At 43.0% G+C, this 18191-nt stretch overlaps 1 protein-coding gene across 3 annotated transcripts in view; it reads left to right on the top strand.

Moving 5' to 3' along the window:
* GAN (gigaxonin) overlaps nucleotides 1-18191 on the top strand; it is a 67643-nt gene that overhangs the window by 10706 nt on the left and 38746 nt on the right. For all 3 annotated transcript variants that reach the window (XM_073225540.1, XM_073225541.1, XM_073225542.1), the window contains exon 2: nucleotides 15577-15691. In XM_073225540.1, the coding sequence (XP_073081641.1) occupies nucleotides 15577-15691 (115 nt within the window). The remainder of the gene's footprint in view (nucleotides 1-15576; nucleotides 15692-18191) is intronic.

An 18191-nucleotide genomic window follows, 5' to 3' on the forward strand; every position in this document is an offset into this window, starting at 1 on the left:
AACAGTGGATTATAAATTAAGGACGCGCCAGAAGCAAAAAAGTAGTTTTAAGATGCTAAAGTGCACCTCACCGTGGAGCTACCTCTCTTTATCAAATGGAACAAAGTAGGGGTGTGTCTGAGGTTTGAGTTTTCTTGTTTTCATTTTTTACCTAGTCCCACTATCTCCTTTTTTAAAAAGAAAAAAAAGTTTCTTAACTTTGACTTAATTCTTCGGTTTAGACTGCCCTGAAAGGATGAAACCAAAGATGTAATTAATTCATATAAATTCTTCGTTTTCGTTTGCATTTTGGGGGGAGTTCCGCATTCTCTGGCTTTGCAAAGGTGTAGACCTTCCCCTTGTTTCCACTGGGAAAGAGAGAATGGAAATGTGGACCTACTTCTGAAATGCAGAACGCCTGTAGTACTTAGTGCCATTTGTCTACCACAGCAAACAAGCACCAGACCAGCCGGTTGTTAATCAGAGAAGCCATGTGAGAGAACCCCCACGTCCACGGAGCTTGTGCTTAGGATCATTCGCATGGGGTCTTAAGGAGCCCTGTTCAGTTGCATCTGAAAAATCATCCCTGAGTAGAAAATCTGGAACTCTTTGGCAGGTTGTGGCATGAACGTCTTTGTTTTATGTGCATTTCCAAAAGGTCAGGGTGTGACCAGAACAGGGAGTCAGGCTTGGTTCATTCTAGAAGAATTTTTTGCTTTATAGGTCGCTGCATCATGATTCTGTCTTTGAACTTGTCTTAAAATTTTAACATGTGTTTTCAGACCTTGTCTTTTAAGAGGTAAATATTATTGACTGCTTTTCTTTCAAAATTACAAGAACTAGATGTAAATTTTAGGCATCTATTTTTTTTTTTTTTTACACAAAATGCTGTGGAAAGTCACATGAGAGTTTAATTATTTGGGGGCACCCCGAAGTCTGGCTCTGACCAGTGGACTTGATCTGATGACTGTTGTGATCTGTATGTATACACATATTATTTACGGTTCACCTTTTCACTTGAAGTCATTTCATATCCCTCTTTTCTTATATATCAATATAAAGCCCATAACTGTCCTTTTCAGAGTTACTTGTTATTACATCATACTGCTGTCTCATACAGTTTGCTTCATCATGGCCCTTTGACATTTTAATTTACAGTTCTTTCTTCTTCTGAATAGTGATGCTATCAACAAAATAGAAAAAAGCTTTGGGGTTCTTTCTTCTTTGTGTTTTTTGTGAGTGCAGGCAAACCCACTTTGGGGGCTTTGCTCCTGGTATACCTGTTTCTGAAGGTAAAAACTGATTGGTCCTTGTTGTGTGGGGCTGGATTACTGTCCAGGAAGCCTGGGTTGTCATATAAAGACCCAGGAAGTGTGTACCTGGTCTCTCACCATTGCCTTGTCACCTTTACAGGTAGTTTCTTAAAGTTACTATTATTTTGCATATGTGTTAGACTGGATTTTTAAATGTGTTTTGGCTATAGTAAAAATATTTAGAGTTTGGCAAACTCTTTCTGTAAAATGTCAGAAATATTTTAGGTTTTTCAGGCCTCACATGTTCTCTGTCACATATCATTCTTTTTGTTTAGGCAACCTTTTAAAAATACAAAAACCATTTTTAGCTCAGAGGCCATACAAAAGCAGGCTATAGATTATAGTTTGTCAGCCGCTGATCTGGAGTAGTAAATTTGTTTTTGATCTGGACATTAAAACTTTAACTCCAAAGATGCTTAATGCTGTTCAGGATGTCATGTCGGGGTGATTTGGCAATTAAGGCTTGTTCTTCCTGGCCTGCCCCACCCTCCCCCCCATAGTCTCCTCTTTCTTCTAGGATGTTATTCTGTTGTACATCCTTTTTCTTCCCCTGTGTTTCTCCCCCTTTTCTCCTGGCTCCTTTCCCTAGTATATGCCTGGCATATAGGAGGTGTGCAAGAGTATAATGAATGCATCTGTTAAAAGCAAAAAAATCTGCATCCTCTTCAGCAAGTGCATGATTTCCTGTACTTTGCACCACAGATTCCTGAAAGGAGAGTCTCTCTCTTGGCCCTTGTCTCAGCCCGTGTTTTCTTCAGTCCGCACTTGGGTTCCTGTCTTACCTCTCCATTGAAACTGTTCTTTGAAAAACTGCTAACTGTAATTGCCGAATCAGGTGGAAACTTACAAGTGCTTGTCATACTGGGCTTCTGGCTGTGTTAATTGCTCCTGATCATCTTTGGCACACAGTCTCTCAGGTTCCTAGGACACCTTTGTCCCCTTTCCCCTGTGGTCTGCTTTTCTGGCTCCTCCCTGAATGCCCTGTACATGACGTGGCACAGGTTCTGTCCTCCCCGCTGCTCTCCCCACAAGTCTCAGATGCTGCTCCGAAGGTGCTGCCGCACCTCCGTCTCTCCTGAGCCCAGGGCCTGTTTATCCCACAGCCTACCAGATGGCCACCCCAAACCCAGTCGGCCCTGCCCCCTCTCCCCCAGGGAGGTTGCACTCAGCATCGATTTGATGCCAAGACCTGTCCTTTCAAGCTCTCAAATCCTTGTGACCTGTCTCCTCCCCACCGTTGCTGCTGCTTAGGTTCCAGCTTGTGTTAGTTCTGCTGTGACAGGACCCCTCACTGGTCCCTCCACCTCCAGGCTCTGTTGCCATCAGCCTCCCCTGCTGCTCCTGCAGACTGATGTTTCTAGAATGTAATTAATGTTTAAAACTTTAATGTCTTTGGAGATGTGCTTGATTTGGGCACTGGGACAGGAAGAATACACCCTGAACCTAGAGTGTTTGTGCCAGAAAGTGAGAGAAGTGCTCAAGAAGATAGAGGCTTTTTGAACGAACACAGGAACTAGCCTGCAAGAACTCCCAGTGGCTAAAGCTGCAGTGATTTGAACAAGAAAGTGACTGTCAGTATCATGGGATGCTGTATATCAAAATAACACCCATGTGCTTAGGGAGAAATAAATGAGTAAATGGGTGAATAAGTAAGTGGGGGAGAAGACAGCTCTTCCTTACAGAAGAATTCCAATTAGTGTAGAAGAAATAACAGGAGAGAAAATCATTTGACTGCCATAGGAATAATTGTTGCAGGCAAATCTACCAGTGGATACTGAAGTCAGTGGGCAAAAGTTTGAAGAGAAAAGGGGTATGTGCGTATCCTCAAATTATCTCCTCCAACATGTTTATTAATAACAAAGGGGAAAATAATAACTGTAACTTTACCACAGGGAAACCCAGCAGACACCATCTTAGCCCAGGTCAACATTGTCAGGGATACTACATATTGGCACCAGGCTGTCCTCGATGTGGTGCAGGGAAGGGCACATGATGACTTCTATAGTGTTCCTGCCAAAAACACAACCTCAGTCTAATCATAAAAAATTAAAGAAACCCAGGCTGAGGGACATTGTACAGAATAATTGACCAGTACTCACCCACATGTCAAGGTCTTGAAAGACGAAGAAAGATTAAAGAACTGTCACAGGTTGGAGACGCAGCAGCTAACTGCAGTTGGGAACTCTACATTGGATCGCAGAACAGCAAACAGACATTGTGGGGAAAGTGGTGAAATTCTATTAAGTCCAGAGTTCATTTGGTAGCATTGCACCAATCTTTATATCTTAGTTTTGATAATTGTGCTACCATTATTTAAGCTGTTAATATTAGTGAAAACGAGATGAACGGGCCTGTTTGGGGTGAAACCCAAACACCCGGGTTCGGAGTGCAGGTGCCCGGAGCCGGCGCCCCTCATCCCCCCGTATGGTAGCCGCGTCCCCTCCAGCCTTGCCCAACGACCTGCGGTGCTTCCGCGCCTGTGCTGTCCCTGCGCCGGGCCGGCCCTCTGCTCCCTCCTCACGCCCGTGGCCCGCACCCTCCGACCCCAGGGCCCGGGGCCTTCCTGCACCCAGCGCAGCACCCGCCCCAGAATTCACAGGCCTCACCCACCAGACCCCTGGCGCCTCCGTGGCGGGTCCTCAGGCTTCTCCCGCCCCCCGTCGCCGGGCGCTCCGGCGGGTGCAGGGCGCCATCCGTCCGCCCTCCACCTGGGTTCATTTGCTTGCTTCCGTTGGACAGCCGTTATGCCTTTTGGCCAGACTACCACCGGCGGGACGTTGCATCCTCCTGGGGCATCACATCAGGGCCGCCCGGTTAGTTGTCCAGAGTTGATAATGTCCCCTTGGTCACATGGCTAAAGATGGTGTCCACCGTCTTAGTCCACGATTTCTCTGTGATCTGTGCGTGAATTATGGGGTAGTACTTTCATTATGCAAATACGATGTTCCTCATCCACTTCCTCTCGCTAGTTTTGCATCCACTTACACTTTGTAACTTAGTCATTCCTTCTGTTATTTATTATGTGGACTCAAATTTTAGGCGAAAGCAACAGGGTAGAAAATAGTGCCATAGGATGGGGACAACCTGGGGAGGAACAGGCTTCAGCAGGTTGGGAAAAAGATGTATTGTGGGACATAATGGAACATAGTGCCAGAGGCTTCAGGTGAGTGAGTTAACACCTGAACTTCTGGAAACGACTTGCAGCATTTCCTTTCCCTGATGCCAAGCCCGTCGTTAGAAGTGATGGTTTGTCAGATCCCCAGGTTGGGCACTGCCGACCACTTGAGATCTGATCTCTGCATCCAAACCTGGCACTTGATGCGGTGCTGGACCAGCGAGGGGAAGAACCGCCCGGCAGTCACCTGGCGCTATGGCTTTTGTGGCTCCATCACACTTTGCGTCTCTCGCCCTGGGGCAGCTGTTTCTGCCATGTGTGACGGATGTTACCTAGCCGCTGTCCCCGTGACACTCTGCACTGCCTTCCCCACCCACGGCCCCCTGTGTAAGGTGCAGTTCACCCTTTCCATGGTCTCTTTCCAGAAAACGTCTCCCTTCAGACAGATTTCTCCTTTGTTCAAATCACATGACTCTCAGAGGCATACACTTTCTGTTCTCGTATTTCTTCCAGATATCGACATAATTGGACATGGTTACCCCGAGCAGATCTAAATGCAAAACACTATGCTCCATCTTCAGAGTGGATGGTGCAATGTCAAGAGGAGAATGGAGGTTGTTTTGTGACTCGTCATGTGCAGCCAGGGGACAGGGAGGCTGTCAGGGATGGATAGGACTGTGGCTGCGGCCTCTTCAGAGTTGGTTCTGCATCCTCTGTGGCAAAGCGCTTCTGCTTTGGCTTCATTACCATGGGGTTGCTTTGTGGGGTGGCACCTGCAACAATAAACCCTTGCTGTTGCAGAAACTTTTCCTAATCTTTACATTTTTCTGCCACTCTGTAGCTTCTAGCTCTCCCATGCAGTGTATCCATGACGGTGAGCAGAGAGCAGGAAAGCAGTGTAAGGCGGAGTGTTAGACAGCTAGGCAGGTTTGTTCACAAACCACAGACGTCCCCTGCAGCTGGCCTTAGAGCCCAGTTTCTGAAGGGCCTCAGCACAAGGGCAGGTGATTGCATTGCAGACGATTCGGGTGGCTTGGCACCAGCGGAACACTGGAACATTCGGTTTGAATTGCTGACTACAGCAAAGCCTGGATTGGATGCCGGGGAAGCCTCCCCTTCCCCCTCGGGGTGGGCCAACCAGCAGGCTGCCGCAGAGAGGCTCACCGCTATCCAGCTGGCTAATGATGCCATTTCCAAACAACTGTGCTCATTTTCTCCAGGGCCATTTTGTTTCACTAACTGACATTGCAGGGTTAAGACCCGCTGGTTCCCCACCTTGACCATGTGGTGTTATTAAGGCCACACAGATTTCGCAGGTGCCCCTTTCAGTACCACTTTATGAGGTATGGGATAGAGCAGTAAACAAATCGAAGTCCCTGTTTTCATGGATGTAGACATTAAACAAATGCAGTTTATTAGATGGCCATAAATTCTATGCAGGAAAATAAAGCAGGGAAGGGCACTGGGATTTTATTTTAGACAGTGAGGGACTGGGCTGCTCTTTGGAGGTGTGATTGGAGCAGAGACCAGAAGTCAGTGAAGGATCAAACCACGTAATTGGAGGGGGCTGGGAGGCCGAGAGAACATTCCAGACAGGAGCTATGTCTCAGAATCAGCAGGGCAATCTTTTCAGCACAACAGTCTTGGCCCTGACTCTGTCCGGGATGGGACCCAGGGATCTGCGTTTCTGTAAAAGCTCGCCAGAAGATTCTGGGAAGCCAGGTTAGGAAGCTTCTTTTAAAACCCATTCACATTATGAGTCATTCCAGGATCCATGTGAGGAAGAAAGTTTTGATGGTAAATACATGATAGTAAATCTTTCTAGGTAGAAAGAATTAGAGGCAGAAGGAAATTAAAGGAAGTAACAAAGGAAAAGAAATAATACTGAACCTCCACTAGAAGTTCACGCTGGTGTACAATGCGGCTCCCAGAGTTGTGACGGACAATGTGGCCCTTACCCTGTTCTTTTTCTGTACCACCTCCTGCTTTATGACCTTTGCTCTGAGTGTACCATTCTCAGGCTGGTGGCAGTTCCCAGGCCGGTCACCCAGCATCCTCTCTGTGCTTCCCTGATGTTGGCGGCCCTGCAGGGAGAGTGGCCTCCGTGGTTGTTAGCCCTGTAGGTCACAGCCCCGAGGAGATGTACCTAGAGGTCCGCAGCACCCGGCTTGTAGCCCGCTGCTTGCCTAGGGCCTTCCTTGTCCTCCCTCCGGGATTCCTGTCGTGTCCCAGACATCTGTGTAAATGTTTTTCTTCCATGCGGACAACATTCGTGGGTGGCAGGAACCATGAGACCGGTTCCCACTCATAGGGAAGCACCCATTTTCCCACCCATCTGAAAGCTGTCCATAAAGGCCTTGTGAGAGGACGCCATCTGTTGATGGAAATATTACCTGCAAATTTATAGTTCATTAAGTTGAATGGGGACTAAAAAAATACATGTATTTTCTTAAATAGACTTTATTTTTTAGAGTAGTTTAAGGTTCACAGAAAAATTGAAAGGGAGGTACACAAACTTCCCATAGACCCTCTCTGACCTTACACATGCCCTGCCTCCCCCGTTACTGGTTTCCCCACCAGAGGGGCACATTTATTACAAGCAATAAATCTTCTGTGACACTCACTGTCACCCAGAGCCCATAGTTTACATTACAGTGTCAGAGTGGTGTCACTGCCCTAAAGGTCCATTTGACATAGTTTTTCGGCGCTCGTGAGGACAAGGAGGGGTGGGCACCCAACCCTCCAGGAACATAAGTTACTAGTTTGGCATCGTGGGCAAGAGAAGCAGTGAGCCCATGGCCCTCTACTCTAGTCTCCAGAGCCCGCCCTTGGTCGCTGGACAATCTGAGGGGACGGGAGTCATTGAAAGCGCATGGGTAATGCCCGTGAGGCACCCCAGAAGTCTGTAAATGTTGACTTTTTGAATGTTACATTCTCTTGCATTCAGAGGGGAAGAAAGTCACCTAGACTTATTCTCTGTCACTGTTGCATCCAGTCCCATTCAGTGATGTCCAAAATGGTTCTTGGAAGAGGAGGACCAGGCCCCGTTATCTGGGTCGTTTGTTATGGTATTTAGACACATTAAACTTTTTCAGCAATTGGAAGCCAGTACGAAGAGGACTGTATGTTAGCAGCAGATTACTCTGGCTCTATTATACTTGTTTAAAAGTTGTAGACCTCTTTCATGGATGTGAAAATTTCATAATACCAGCTTCTTTATTAGCTAGGAGCCGACAACTTTTTTCTTATAAAACCTACTTCCAGTGTTGTCAAGAAAAAGAAAAATTGGATTTTGTTTCACTTCTGTTCAACTTTAATAGGACTGAAAATAAATGCTTGCCTAGAGGATAGGTGATTGGAGGAAAATGAACTTACACTGCATAATCCACAAAAGGCATATCACAAATCCCAGATAACTGACTGGGTTGGCTGGGTTCCTCCCCTAGGACTCCACGGGCAGTGTCTCTGGAGCGGAGTCTCTGCAGTAACTGTGTGGCCTGTTTCCGCAGTTCAGTCCAGAAGTGTTTGCGGGTGGGAGAGCTCGCACGTCACCTTATTTACCCTCCACAGGGGCAGAGGGGGGAAATGTCTTGCCCTAGAAACAGCAAACTGGGGAGCGATGTGCAGGCATGGGTATTTATATCTGAACACCTGAGGCCCAATTTTGTGATATTCCCAATTATTTCTAGTTTTTTCAAAGACTGTTATGAAGTTCTCAGAGTAATATTTTATGACTACTGCTTCTCCCAGCAGGAGAGAGTTTGTAAGTTGACATCACATAATAATAAAAACAAGGATAGTGTGGATTCCAACAAATGTACATATGGCCCTACAGCTTCCTAGGGCAGCGATAGAGAACAGAGAAAAAACTGTTGATTTGCCTCCTGTTACATATAGGCTGGCTTTAGAAACAAAACTCTCAGTTACTGACCCTTTAGCTTAGCTTTTTTTTTAATTCAACAACTTGTCCAGTCCAGTTCATTGAATTCTCAGCTATGTGTTGCAGAGGAGACAGAAACAATGTGCAAGATGAGAAAATTCTAGATGAAGAGGGGAAAGCTATGGAGAAAATGTTAGGTTAGAGGGTGAAAAGGATGGTTAATTGGTGGTTATTGGGAGAACTTGGGTATTTCCTGAAGGAAGGAAACGTGAAACTGAATGGAACAAAAACTGAAGGGATAGAGAGATTTCGTTGGGGAGTTGGGAAAAAGGTGAAGCCAAAGAGGGAGGGTAAGACAAGTTTACGGGGCTGCTGATTTAGGCGGGATGGTGACTCCAGGAAATGAGAGAGTAACTGGATGACAACAGGTTTGAAGCAAGAGAGATTAGGGCACCTCTTACCATCCGAGATTGGACAGGAGAGCAACTTTCACTATATTCTGGACAGATGCATGGCCATCCGCCCACTCAGACATGATGTGCGGCCCGGCGCCAACCTGCCCAGGGTCGTCTGAGTGCACACATCTAGAGTGAGAGTTTAGAAACTCTTGGAGCAATTTGATAGAGTAATTTTATGTCTGTTGAATCTAATGATATAATAATTGGGGACTCTATATGTCTCTTTTGTTTTTCTAATAGTTCTTTTTATTGAGGTGAAATTGACCTATTAGTTTAAGGTATACATCATAATGATTCAGTATTTGCATCTATTTTTAAAAAAGATAATGTTAAGAACATCCATCAGCATACACAGTCATGAATTTGTTTCTGGTGATGAGAACTTTTAAGATCTCTCAGCAACTTTCAAGTGTGCACAGTACAATATTGTTAACTGTAGCCACCGTGCTGTACATTATATCCTCATTATGTTTTTATTTTACAAAATATTCACCTGGGATGGATTAGAAATACAAAAACACGCCCAGGATAATTTGAGAAGCATCGATTAATCTGTTGCTACTCAGAGTGGTCTGGAGACCAGAGGCATCTAGTTGCCTGAGAGCGTGTTACCAATGCAGACTCGGGTCCCGCCCCACACCTTTGAATGAGAACCTGGGTTTGACAAGATCCCCACATGCTCCTATGAACACTGGCCGTTGAGAAGCCCTGTACTTCAGTCTCTTCAGCGCTGGACAGGTGAGATTATCAGAGAGGTCTTCCTCAGACTGATTCCAGTTCTGCTTCACGGGGTCTTCACCTGAGCTCATGCAGGAAAAAAGTCACATGTGACAGCACTGGAAATATTTAAAGACCTCTGTCAATTCAAAACCTTATTTTACAGATAACTATTGAACATCTATTCTTTGTAAACTGCCGGGTCTACTATGGGTTTAGGTTGTATGGTTACAATGGTAAAGGGGACTCTGGCCTCCAAGCACTTAGAGTTTAGTAAAGGAGATAGAAATGGGCTGTGCACATAAATACCACAGTAAAAAACAGGACTTGATCAGCCTGCGATTAAAGTGCTGGGGAAATTTGTAGCAGGAGAAAGTATTTATACCCTGCAGAGAGGTGATGGTGGAGGGGAGCCTGTGGCACGATGGAGCGACACAGGAAAACCTCCTGTGGGCCTGGCATTTAAACTAGTCTGTAGAAGATGGATAGGAACTGAGTGTGCACAGGTGGTATGAGAAAGAAATCTCAAAAGCAGAATAGGAAGACAGGAAAGTTTGGGGGCAGGTATAAGGATCTGAATTTAAACCATAATTAAATTTTTGTAATTTAAACTTCAGATGTTTAGAGACTTGGGTAGTGCAGTTACTCATTTCCCGTGGGCCTCAAGAAGGATCTGATTTTATGGCCGTCTGGAGGGGTCAGTGCTCATCATATTTAAGTCTTTTTTGTCCTCTTAGCTGTGGTCTATACTCTGCCACCTGCTGAGAGAAAAGTGTACTCGTTAAACAGGATCCTTTTTCACTGTGAAAACATGACAGTATAGTCAACTTTACAACAAAACTAAAAACACAAAAACAAAAACCAGTCCTGTGTTATGATTGAAAAATGGAAAGGGGCAACTATGGAAGGTCTTCCTGTGAGCCCTTTCTCCGTAAGCCAGGTCCACTCTGCCCGCCACCCCTGACACACATGCAGGCTTAGCCAGCTCTTGTCTGAGCGTGGATTACTTTAAAATAAGAACCCTAATTCTAGGTTGAGGAGCCTTGATCAGAACACGTTTTGGAGCTACCAGCTTGAAATAGGTTAGTGACCCTCAGCCTGGGTTTAGTCAGGAGAAAGAAACCACACAGCAACTTGGACAAAGAAAGTTTAAAGAATTGTTAATTATGACAGGAGACTGGGGCAATGAGGGATTGGTTAAGAAGTAAAGAAAACTAAGAAAAATACAGGAAAAGCTGATGTAAGGAGTAAGCACCACCTCTAGGGCTCAGCCATGACACAGCCACACTGATGGAATTTGCCAGAAATCTGTCCTTTGAGGTGCCTGGGAAAGCTGTTCATGAGGAGGTGTCAGACCAGGAACAGTTAACTACAAAGCTGAGGGAGGTCCAGGGAAGACTGCAGGATGCCTCTGGCAGCTGTGCAGTGCAGGAGCTTGCTGCTGGAAGAGCAGGCTGTCTTGTAGAAGCCACCAAGCTCCAGTACCGGACTGGGAGCAAAACGCTTTCCTCCTGCAGTGGCTTTCCGGTGCTCTCTACTGAAAGGCTTACCATCATGGCAGTGGACAAAGGAAAATTATTTTAAAAGCTCAGATCCGTTTTCACAGAGCATGCAAAAACAGTGAATTTGGAGCTGAGAGGCAATACATTGATAACCAGCACAGTGACTAAGAAATGCAAAGAGTCATGACGTCCTAAGTGCAACATTACTGGAAGACCTGTCTGCTGCCAGAAGGAGCATATGATGCATTTCATGGGCCAAACTTTAATGATTTAGGTATTATTCTTACCGCTTAAACTATGTTTCTCTCTTCATTGAAAATTTACTGAAATTTTTTTCTTCACTTTTAATAAGAGTGTCAGGCATATTGATAAACCTAGGTGCATAAAGCAGAAATGAACTGCCTTTTGAATAAAACTATTAGTTCAATAGAAACAATAGAGGCAGGAATAGCAGCTGTGAGATATAGGGAGGAAACAAAGGTATCTAAATATCTTCTTTATGTTCAGACCTTATCTATTCATCAATTGATCTTCTTTAACATCTACTATAGGCCTTGTACTGACACCAGAATGGACTAGCTTTCTTCTCCTGGCATAGCTGTTATCCTAGGACTATCCTTCTCCATTCCTGCATTCATTTCACTTCTTTCCTGTATTCAGTTATGTCTCTTAGTTATTACCAGAATCTTCCTCTTTCTTGATGTACTTTGTTGGAGCACATTTTCCAACATTCTGAGAAAGGTTGCATGGGGGATAAATTGTTTTGAGACCATGTATACCTGACAATATCTATTCTAGCCTGACATTTTATTGGTAGTTTGGCTGGTTATAAAAATCTAGATTAGAAGTCATTTTCCTTCAGAATTTTGAAATCACTTCCCCATTGCTGTTTAACTTCCATTTAGAAGTATGAAGCTATTCTGATTCCTATACCTTTCTGTGGCTTCTCTGCCATTCTGCTTTTCTTTCTGAAAGTTCATAAGAATTTTTTCTGTTTTCTTTATTCAGAAGTGTTACACTGTTGATATAAGTCTTGGAACAGGGCTATTTTCATGCATTGTTATGAGCACTTCTTGGTAGTACTTTCTATTTTTGCAGTGGCATTCCTATTTTTCAGATGTTAAACCTTCTGGACTGATCTTCCAGTTTTCTTAATTTGTCTTTCCTATTTTCTACTTTTTTCTTTCTCTTCTCTTTCCTGGGATAGTTCTTCAACTTTTAATTTTGACTTTACATTTAAAAATTGTTTTCAGTCACTGAAAAAACATTTTTTTTGTTCTGTGTCCTTTTTTTACATTACACATCCTTCTTGTTTCATGAACACAGTATCCTCTTTTCTCTCTGGGAATATGTTAATGAAAGATTTTCTTTTTTTCCTTGAACTTTTCATCTTGAAAAATATTTAGTTTCTCTAAATTGCCTTTTTGCTGTTGGTTTGGGTTTCCATCATTCTTTCTAGGACATCTGTTGAGTCCTGTTTGCTCAATTTTAAGAGTGGGGCTCTAAAGTAGTGTTTCTTAAACTATGTGTCAAAAATATATATCACATGTCAAAGAAATAATCAATCTTCCCATGTTTTCTTCCGTCTGCTACTTCTATAGCTTTTCTTCTTCCTTCCTAATTACAACCCTTAAATAGAATTTGTGCCTCATATCGAATTTACTGAGTATCATAATTCTTCCAAGTGGTAAAGATACCTCAAGACAAATGCTGGGCATAGAAGCCACAGGGCATAAATCTGCAAAGAAGTAAAAAGCTAACCTTCTCAAACAATATCGCTTCTCTCTCACTTACCAACTTTACATTTCCCTGTATGGCCCCGGAAGATGACTGGTTAGCCAGAGACGGGTAAGATTCCTCAAGGGAGGAACAACCTAAGACAGGCACAGTCGCAGGGGGGCCATCAGGTGAGAAATTGGGGATCAACAGAGGTGAGGCTTAGAACCTCACCCCCCCTGTTTTGAGAGAAATCTTCTGCATCCGTGGATGTTTTATTGTCCTTGTCTAGCTCGGATTAACACATAGTCTACAGGCACACACCTGATCATCTACATTTGCTCTCTTACAACACTAAACTATGTTTTCTACCTTTATCTTGCATCTACCTACCACTTCAGCATATTATTAAAAATAATAATAATAATAATAATAATAATAAGGGAGAAATGTGGGATTCACACATAAATCAAGTATAAAAATCAAACAAATATTCATATTTGACCTGATTGTTTATAGTTCATAATGCATGATCAAAACCAAAAGTTTCTGTGATGAATGCCCTTGTACTGTTCACCATGTAAGAACTTATTCACTATGTAAGAATTTGTTCACCATGTAGGAACTTGTTCGTTATACTTCAGAAGATTGGAGACTGACGAGAATTAGGCTTGGGGTGGATTAATGATTGTGCATTGAGCATTGACTCCCCTATACAGAATTTTATTGTTGTAACCATTTGATCAATAAATATGAGAGATGCCCTCTCAAAAAAAAAAAATATATATATATATATATATATAATATATATATTTCACAATGTGTGATAAGGATGTCAGCCCTCAGAGTGGCTGAGCAGCACCTGGGGAGGCTAGGGCCCCCTGTCCACCCCAGCCTGTACACAACCTTGTCTGTTTTCCCTTGAATAGCATTACATTTTCTACATGTGGTAGGACATGAAGTTTCAGAAGTGCTGCTCCAAAATATATTGGAAGTTTGGAACTTGTAGGCTAGGCTTATTGACTGTAGGTTTAACTGTTGTGTGATCAAGCTGGATCATTTTCTTGGGGCAGATCTATGTCCACATCTTTAGGTCTTTCTTTTTGAGCTGATCAAGTACTCCAGAAGAGTCGTCTGGTTTCTTGCCTGGAGGCCATAGGTCTGGCTTTCAGCATTTTAGGAGCAGAATTGAGAAAAAGACCAGTGGTCTCAGCATTCAGTATATAAACATTCCTTAACACTCTTGGTTTTTGTATGGTCCAGTACACCAACCCACCGATGTACTAACCCCGTGTCCAGACACCCAGCCTCAGTTGTATACTGTTCAGGATGTCAATCACTTACCTTTCTCTAGAGCCTTACTAAACTATGCCAGTGAGGTGTGTATGTAGGTGGAGGAAAGACCTGAAAACTCAGTTGTTCCTTATGACTTTGTCAATCCATTCTTCTACCAGCTCAGCTCTCACCCTTCCCACAGCGTCCTCACACCACCAGTTCTGAGCTTTTGTGGGGCTTCTTAAATGCAATTTAGGTGTGTCAGCTTCCCTCACTGCTAAATCAGAAATTTCTTTTAAACTTTGGGTAAGGTACCAGTTCTTAAACAAGACACAAAAAAATATTGACTGTGAAAAATTATTCTTTAAATTGTTCATCACCTTTCAAAAAAAGTGCCAAATCTGCAAAGGACTAAAATCAAGAATATAATAAAGAGCTCATACACCTCAATATCAGGAGGACAGTTAACTCTAAAAAATGAACAAAAAACTTAAACTGAACATGTGTTTCATAGAGGAGGACATACATGTGGCCACATATGAAGAGATGTTTAGCACCTGGATAATGAGGGAAATGCAGATTACAACCACAAGGAGAGCCCATATTTCACTCACTCAGTTGGCAGAACTCAGGAAGTGTAATAGATTCAAGTGTTGTAGAGTTTGTGGTTCCATAGATTGTCTTACATGTGCCAAATGATATTGTAAACTGCCCTGACTACTTTGGAGAATAATTATCATCTCATGCTTTGGAGATAATTCAACATAACCTCTCTCCTAGGGGTGCACCCAAGAGAAGTCCTTTTATATCGTACAAAAGAAGACAGACAAGAATAGTCATAGTGATACTGTTTATAATATCAAAAACCTAGAAACAGCCCAGAGACCTGTTAAGAGGAAAGTGGAATATTATGCAGCAGAAAGAACAGAAGAACCAGGTGATACACAGCAATATGAACCACTCTTGGCAATATGACTCAAGTGGAGAAGACTGTAGAAAGCATGAAGGCTGTCGACAACATGAAGCACTTTTATAAAATCCAAAACAAAAATTAAATGTATATCTGTTATACATAAATTAATGTATATCTTTTATATGTTCTATAATTTGTTGATACAGTAATAAAAAAGAAACAAGGGAAAATTAAAATAGGATTTAGGGTAATAGTTATTTCAGGGGGGAAAGCAGGGGAATGAATTGGTGGGGAGGACTGTCGGGTCAGAAGCGGGTTATTGCCAAAGTGTCCTAGCTTTGGGTTTGGGTGGTAGTTTGTGGGGTCCTGGTTACGCTGTTGAAAATAACTAGATAATTAAATACATATTTTTCAAGCCTAAAGGTGGGGGTTCTCTGCGTGAAGGGGAGATCCTCACCCCCTGGATCTTAGTTCTTGGGTTGTCGTGTGTGGTGGTCAAGAAGTCCTGTTCTCGAACAATACTGTAACAAGTATTTTGTAGTTAAAAGTTGTAACACAAAATTGTATTGATCTCATGTTAACAGACTAAATTTTCTAAAGTGGGTTCATATGCTGATAAATATATACTTTGTAGAATATTTAGTGTATGAATATTTATAGCTATTTCTGTTCTTTCATAGAAATTTTACATTTTTTTCCCTTTCTTAGGACAAAGTTAAACTATAATCCTCCAAAAGATGATGGATCCACCTATAAGATTGAACTTGAAGGGATATCGGTAATGGTCATGAGAGAGATCCTGGACTACATCTTCAGCGGGCAGGTACGATGAGACCCGGATGAAGGGAGACTGGAGAGGGTCCCCTTTCATCCGTCCTGCGGCCGGGTAGCGCCGTCATCTCCTTCCTGGGTCACTGTGTGCCTGACAGTATCTCCTCCTGGTGATGGCACCCAAGTGTGTTCTCCCAGAGCTCTGCTCTTAGTGAAAAGCAGAGCGCATAGACTCTTCCCCAGTCACGTTTTCTGTTTTTTTTTGTTTTTTTTTTTGAGAGGGCATCTCTCATATTTATTGACCAAATGGTTGTTAACAACAATAAAATTCAGTATAGGGGGGTCAATGCTCAATGTACAATCATTAATCCATCTCAAGCCTAATTCTCGTCAGTCTCCAATCTTCTGAAGCATAACGAACAAGTTCTCACATGGTGAATGAATTCTTACATAGTGAATAAATTCTTACATGGTGAACAGTACAAGGGCAGTCATCACAGAAACTTTCGGTTTTGATCACGCATTATGACCTATAAACAATCAGGTCAAATATGAATATTTGTTTGATTTTTGTACTTGATTTATATGTTGATCCCACATTTCTCCCTTTATTATTATTATTATTTTTATTTTTAATAAAATGCTGAAGTGGTAGGTAGATGCAAGATAAAGGTAGAAAACATAGTTTAGTGCTGTAAGAGGGCAAATGTAGATGATCAGGTGTGTGCCTATGGACTAAGTATTAATCCAAGCTAGACAAGGGCAGCAAAACATCCACGGATGCAGAAGATTTCTCTCAAAGCAGGGGGGGTGAGGTTCTGAGCCTCACCTCTGTTGATCCCCAAATTCTCACCTGATGGCCCCCCTGCGACTGTGCCTGTCTTAGGTTGTTCCTCCCTTGAGGAATCTTACCCGTCTCTGGCTAACCAGTCATCTTCCGGGGCCATACAGGGAAATGTAAAGTTGGTAAGTGAGAGAGAAGCCATATTGTTTGCAAAGGTTAGCTTTTTACTTCTTTGCAGATTTATGCCCTGTGGCTTCTATGCCCAGCACTTGTCTCGAGGTATCTTTACCACCTGGAGGAATTATGATGCTCGGTAAATTCGATATGAGGCACGAATTCTATTTAAGGGTTGTAATTAGGAAGGAAGAAGAAAAGCTATAGAGGTAGCATATGGAAGAAAACATGGGAGGATTGATTATTTCTTTGACATATCTTCTTGTAGAGTACCTTAAGTATGTATAGGTTTTAAACTACTAACTAACTTGCGCACACATATTAACATAATAGGAATACGGTGACATAAACAAAGCAAATCTATAATTACCATCCATCTCCAGTGAAGCCAAGAAAACCATTTAGGCACCCTAGGCATTTGTGAAAATTTGTCTATATGATGGATATTGTCCAACTGTACTTGAACAGTCTGAGAGAAATCAGACAAATTAAAGCAGCCCATTTCTGGGATTTGTTCACATCCCATATGTTCTTTTAACCGTAGATAGTCTATAGTCATGAGATTTTGGAGTGCTACACCTTGCACCCCTCCCAACTCCTGGTTGAGTTCCAACAGTACAGATCCGGTCAAATTCGTTGTCTCACTGTATGCACATGCCAGCCTAGACATCTCCCTCCTCATTCCTATGGCAAGTCCAGGAGACGGTGGGGTGGATGCAGCCACAACCGCAGCATCGTCCGGATCCCTGTGGAGGCTTTTTGATGATCATCCCCCGGCACAAGTCCTCCAGAGAGTGCTGATGCCGGAAGCTCCTCCTCATATCGTATCTTAGTTCATTTTCTGGGTATCCAAGCTAGGCCTTGATCTTCTGCATAGAAACAAACAGACCCTTTGCCCACACTTTGACATGCCCTCCATACCACTGTGCAGAACTCATTGGAGGTCAGCACACAGTAACTGCTTTTCTTTTTTTTTAATTTTTATTAAGAGAAAGGAACATTATCAGAAAAGAGTACCTCCATAGCTGATCATCTGACACCCTTTAAGTGATCAACATTAGGGATATTTAAAGCATGCGTTGATCTTTGATTTACCAATAGTTTTATCCTATCAAGGAGTAATCCCCCTTTTCTTTCTTTCTTTCTTTCTTTTTTTTTTTTTTTAATCTTTAATCTCCACTTACATGAAGAATACTATGTTTACTATGCTCTCCCCTATATCAGGTCCCCCCTAACAACCACATTACGGTTACTGTCCATCAGCTTAGCAAAATGTTGTAGAGTCACTGCTTGTCCTCTCTGTGTTGTGCAGCCCACCCTCCCCTTTCTCCCTCCCCCCCATGCATGCTAATCTTAATACCCCCCTTCTTCTTCCCCCACTTATCCCTCCCTGCCCACCCATCCTCCCCAGTTCCTTTCCCTTTGGTACCTGTTAGTCCATTTTTGGGTTCTGTAATTCCGCTTCTGTTTTGTTCCTTCAGTTTTTCCTTTGTTCTTATACTCCTCAGATGAGTGAAGTCATTTGGTATTTCTCTTTCTCCGCTTGGCTTATTTCACTGAGCATAATACTCTCCAGCTCCATCCATGTTGCTGC

Source organism: Manis javanica, chromosome 17 (genome assembly GCF_040802235.1).
Source record: "Manis javanica isolate MJ-LG chromosome 17, MJ_LKY, whole genome shotgun sequence".
In the NCBI taxonomy this organism is placed as follows: Eukaryota; Metazoa; Chordata; class Mammalia; order Pholidota; family Manidae; genus Manis; species Manis javanica.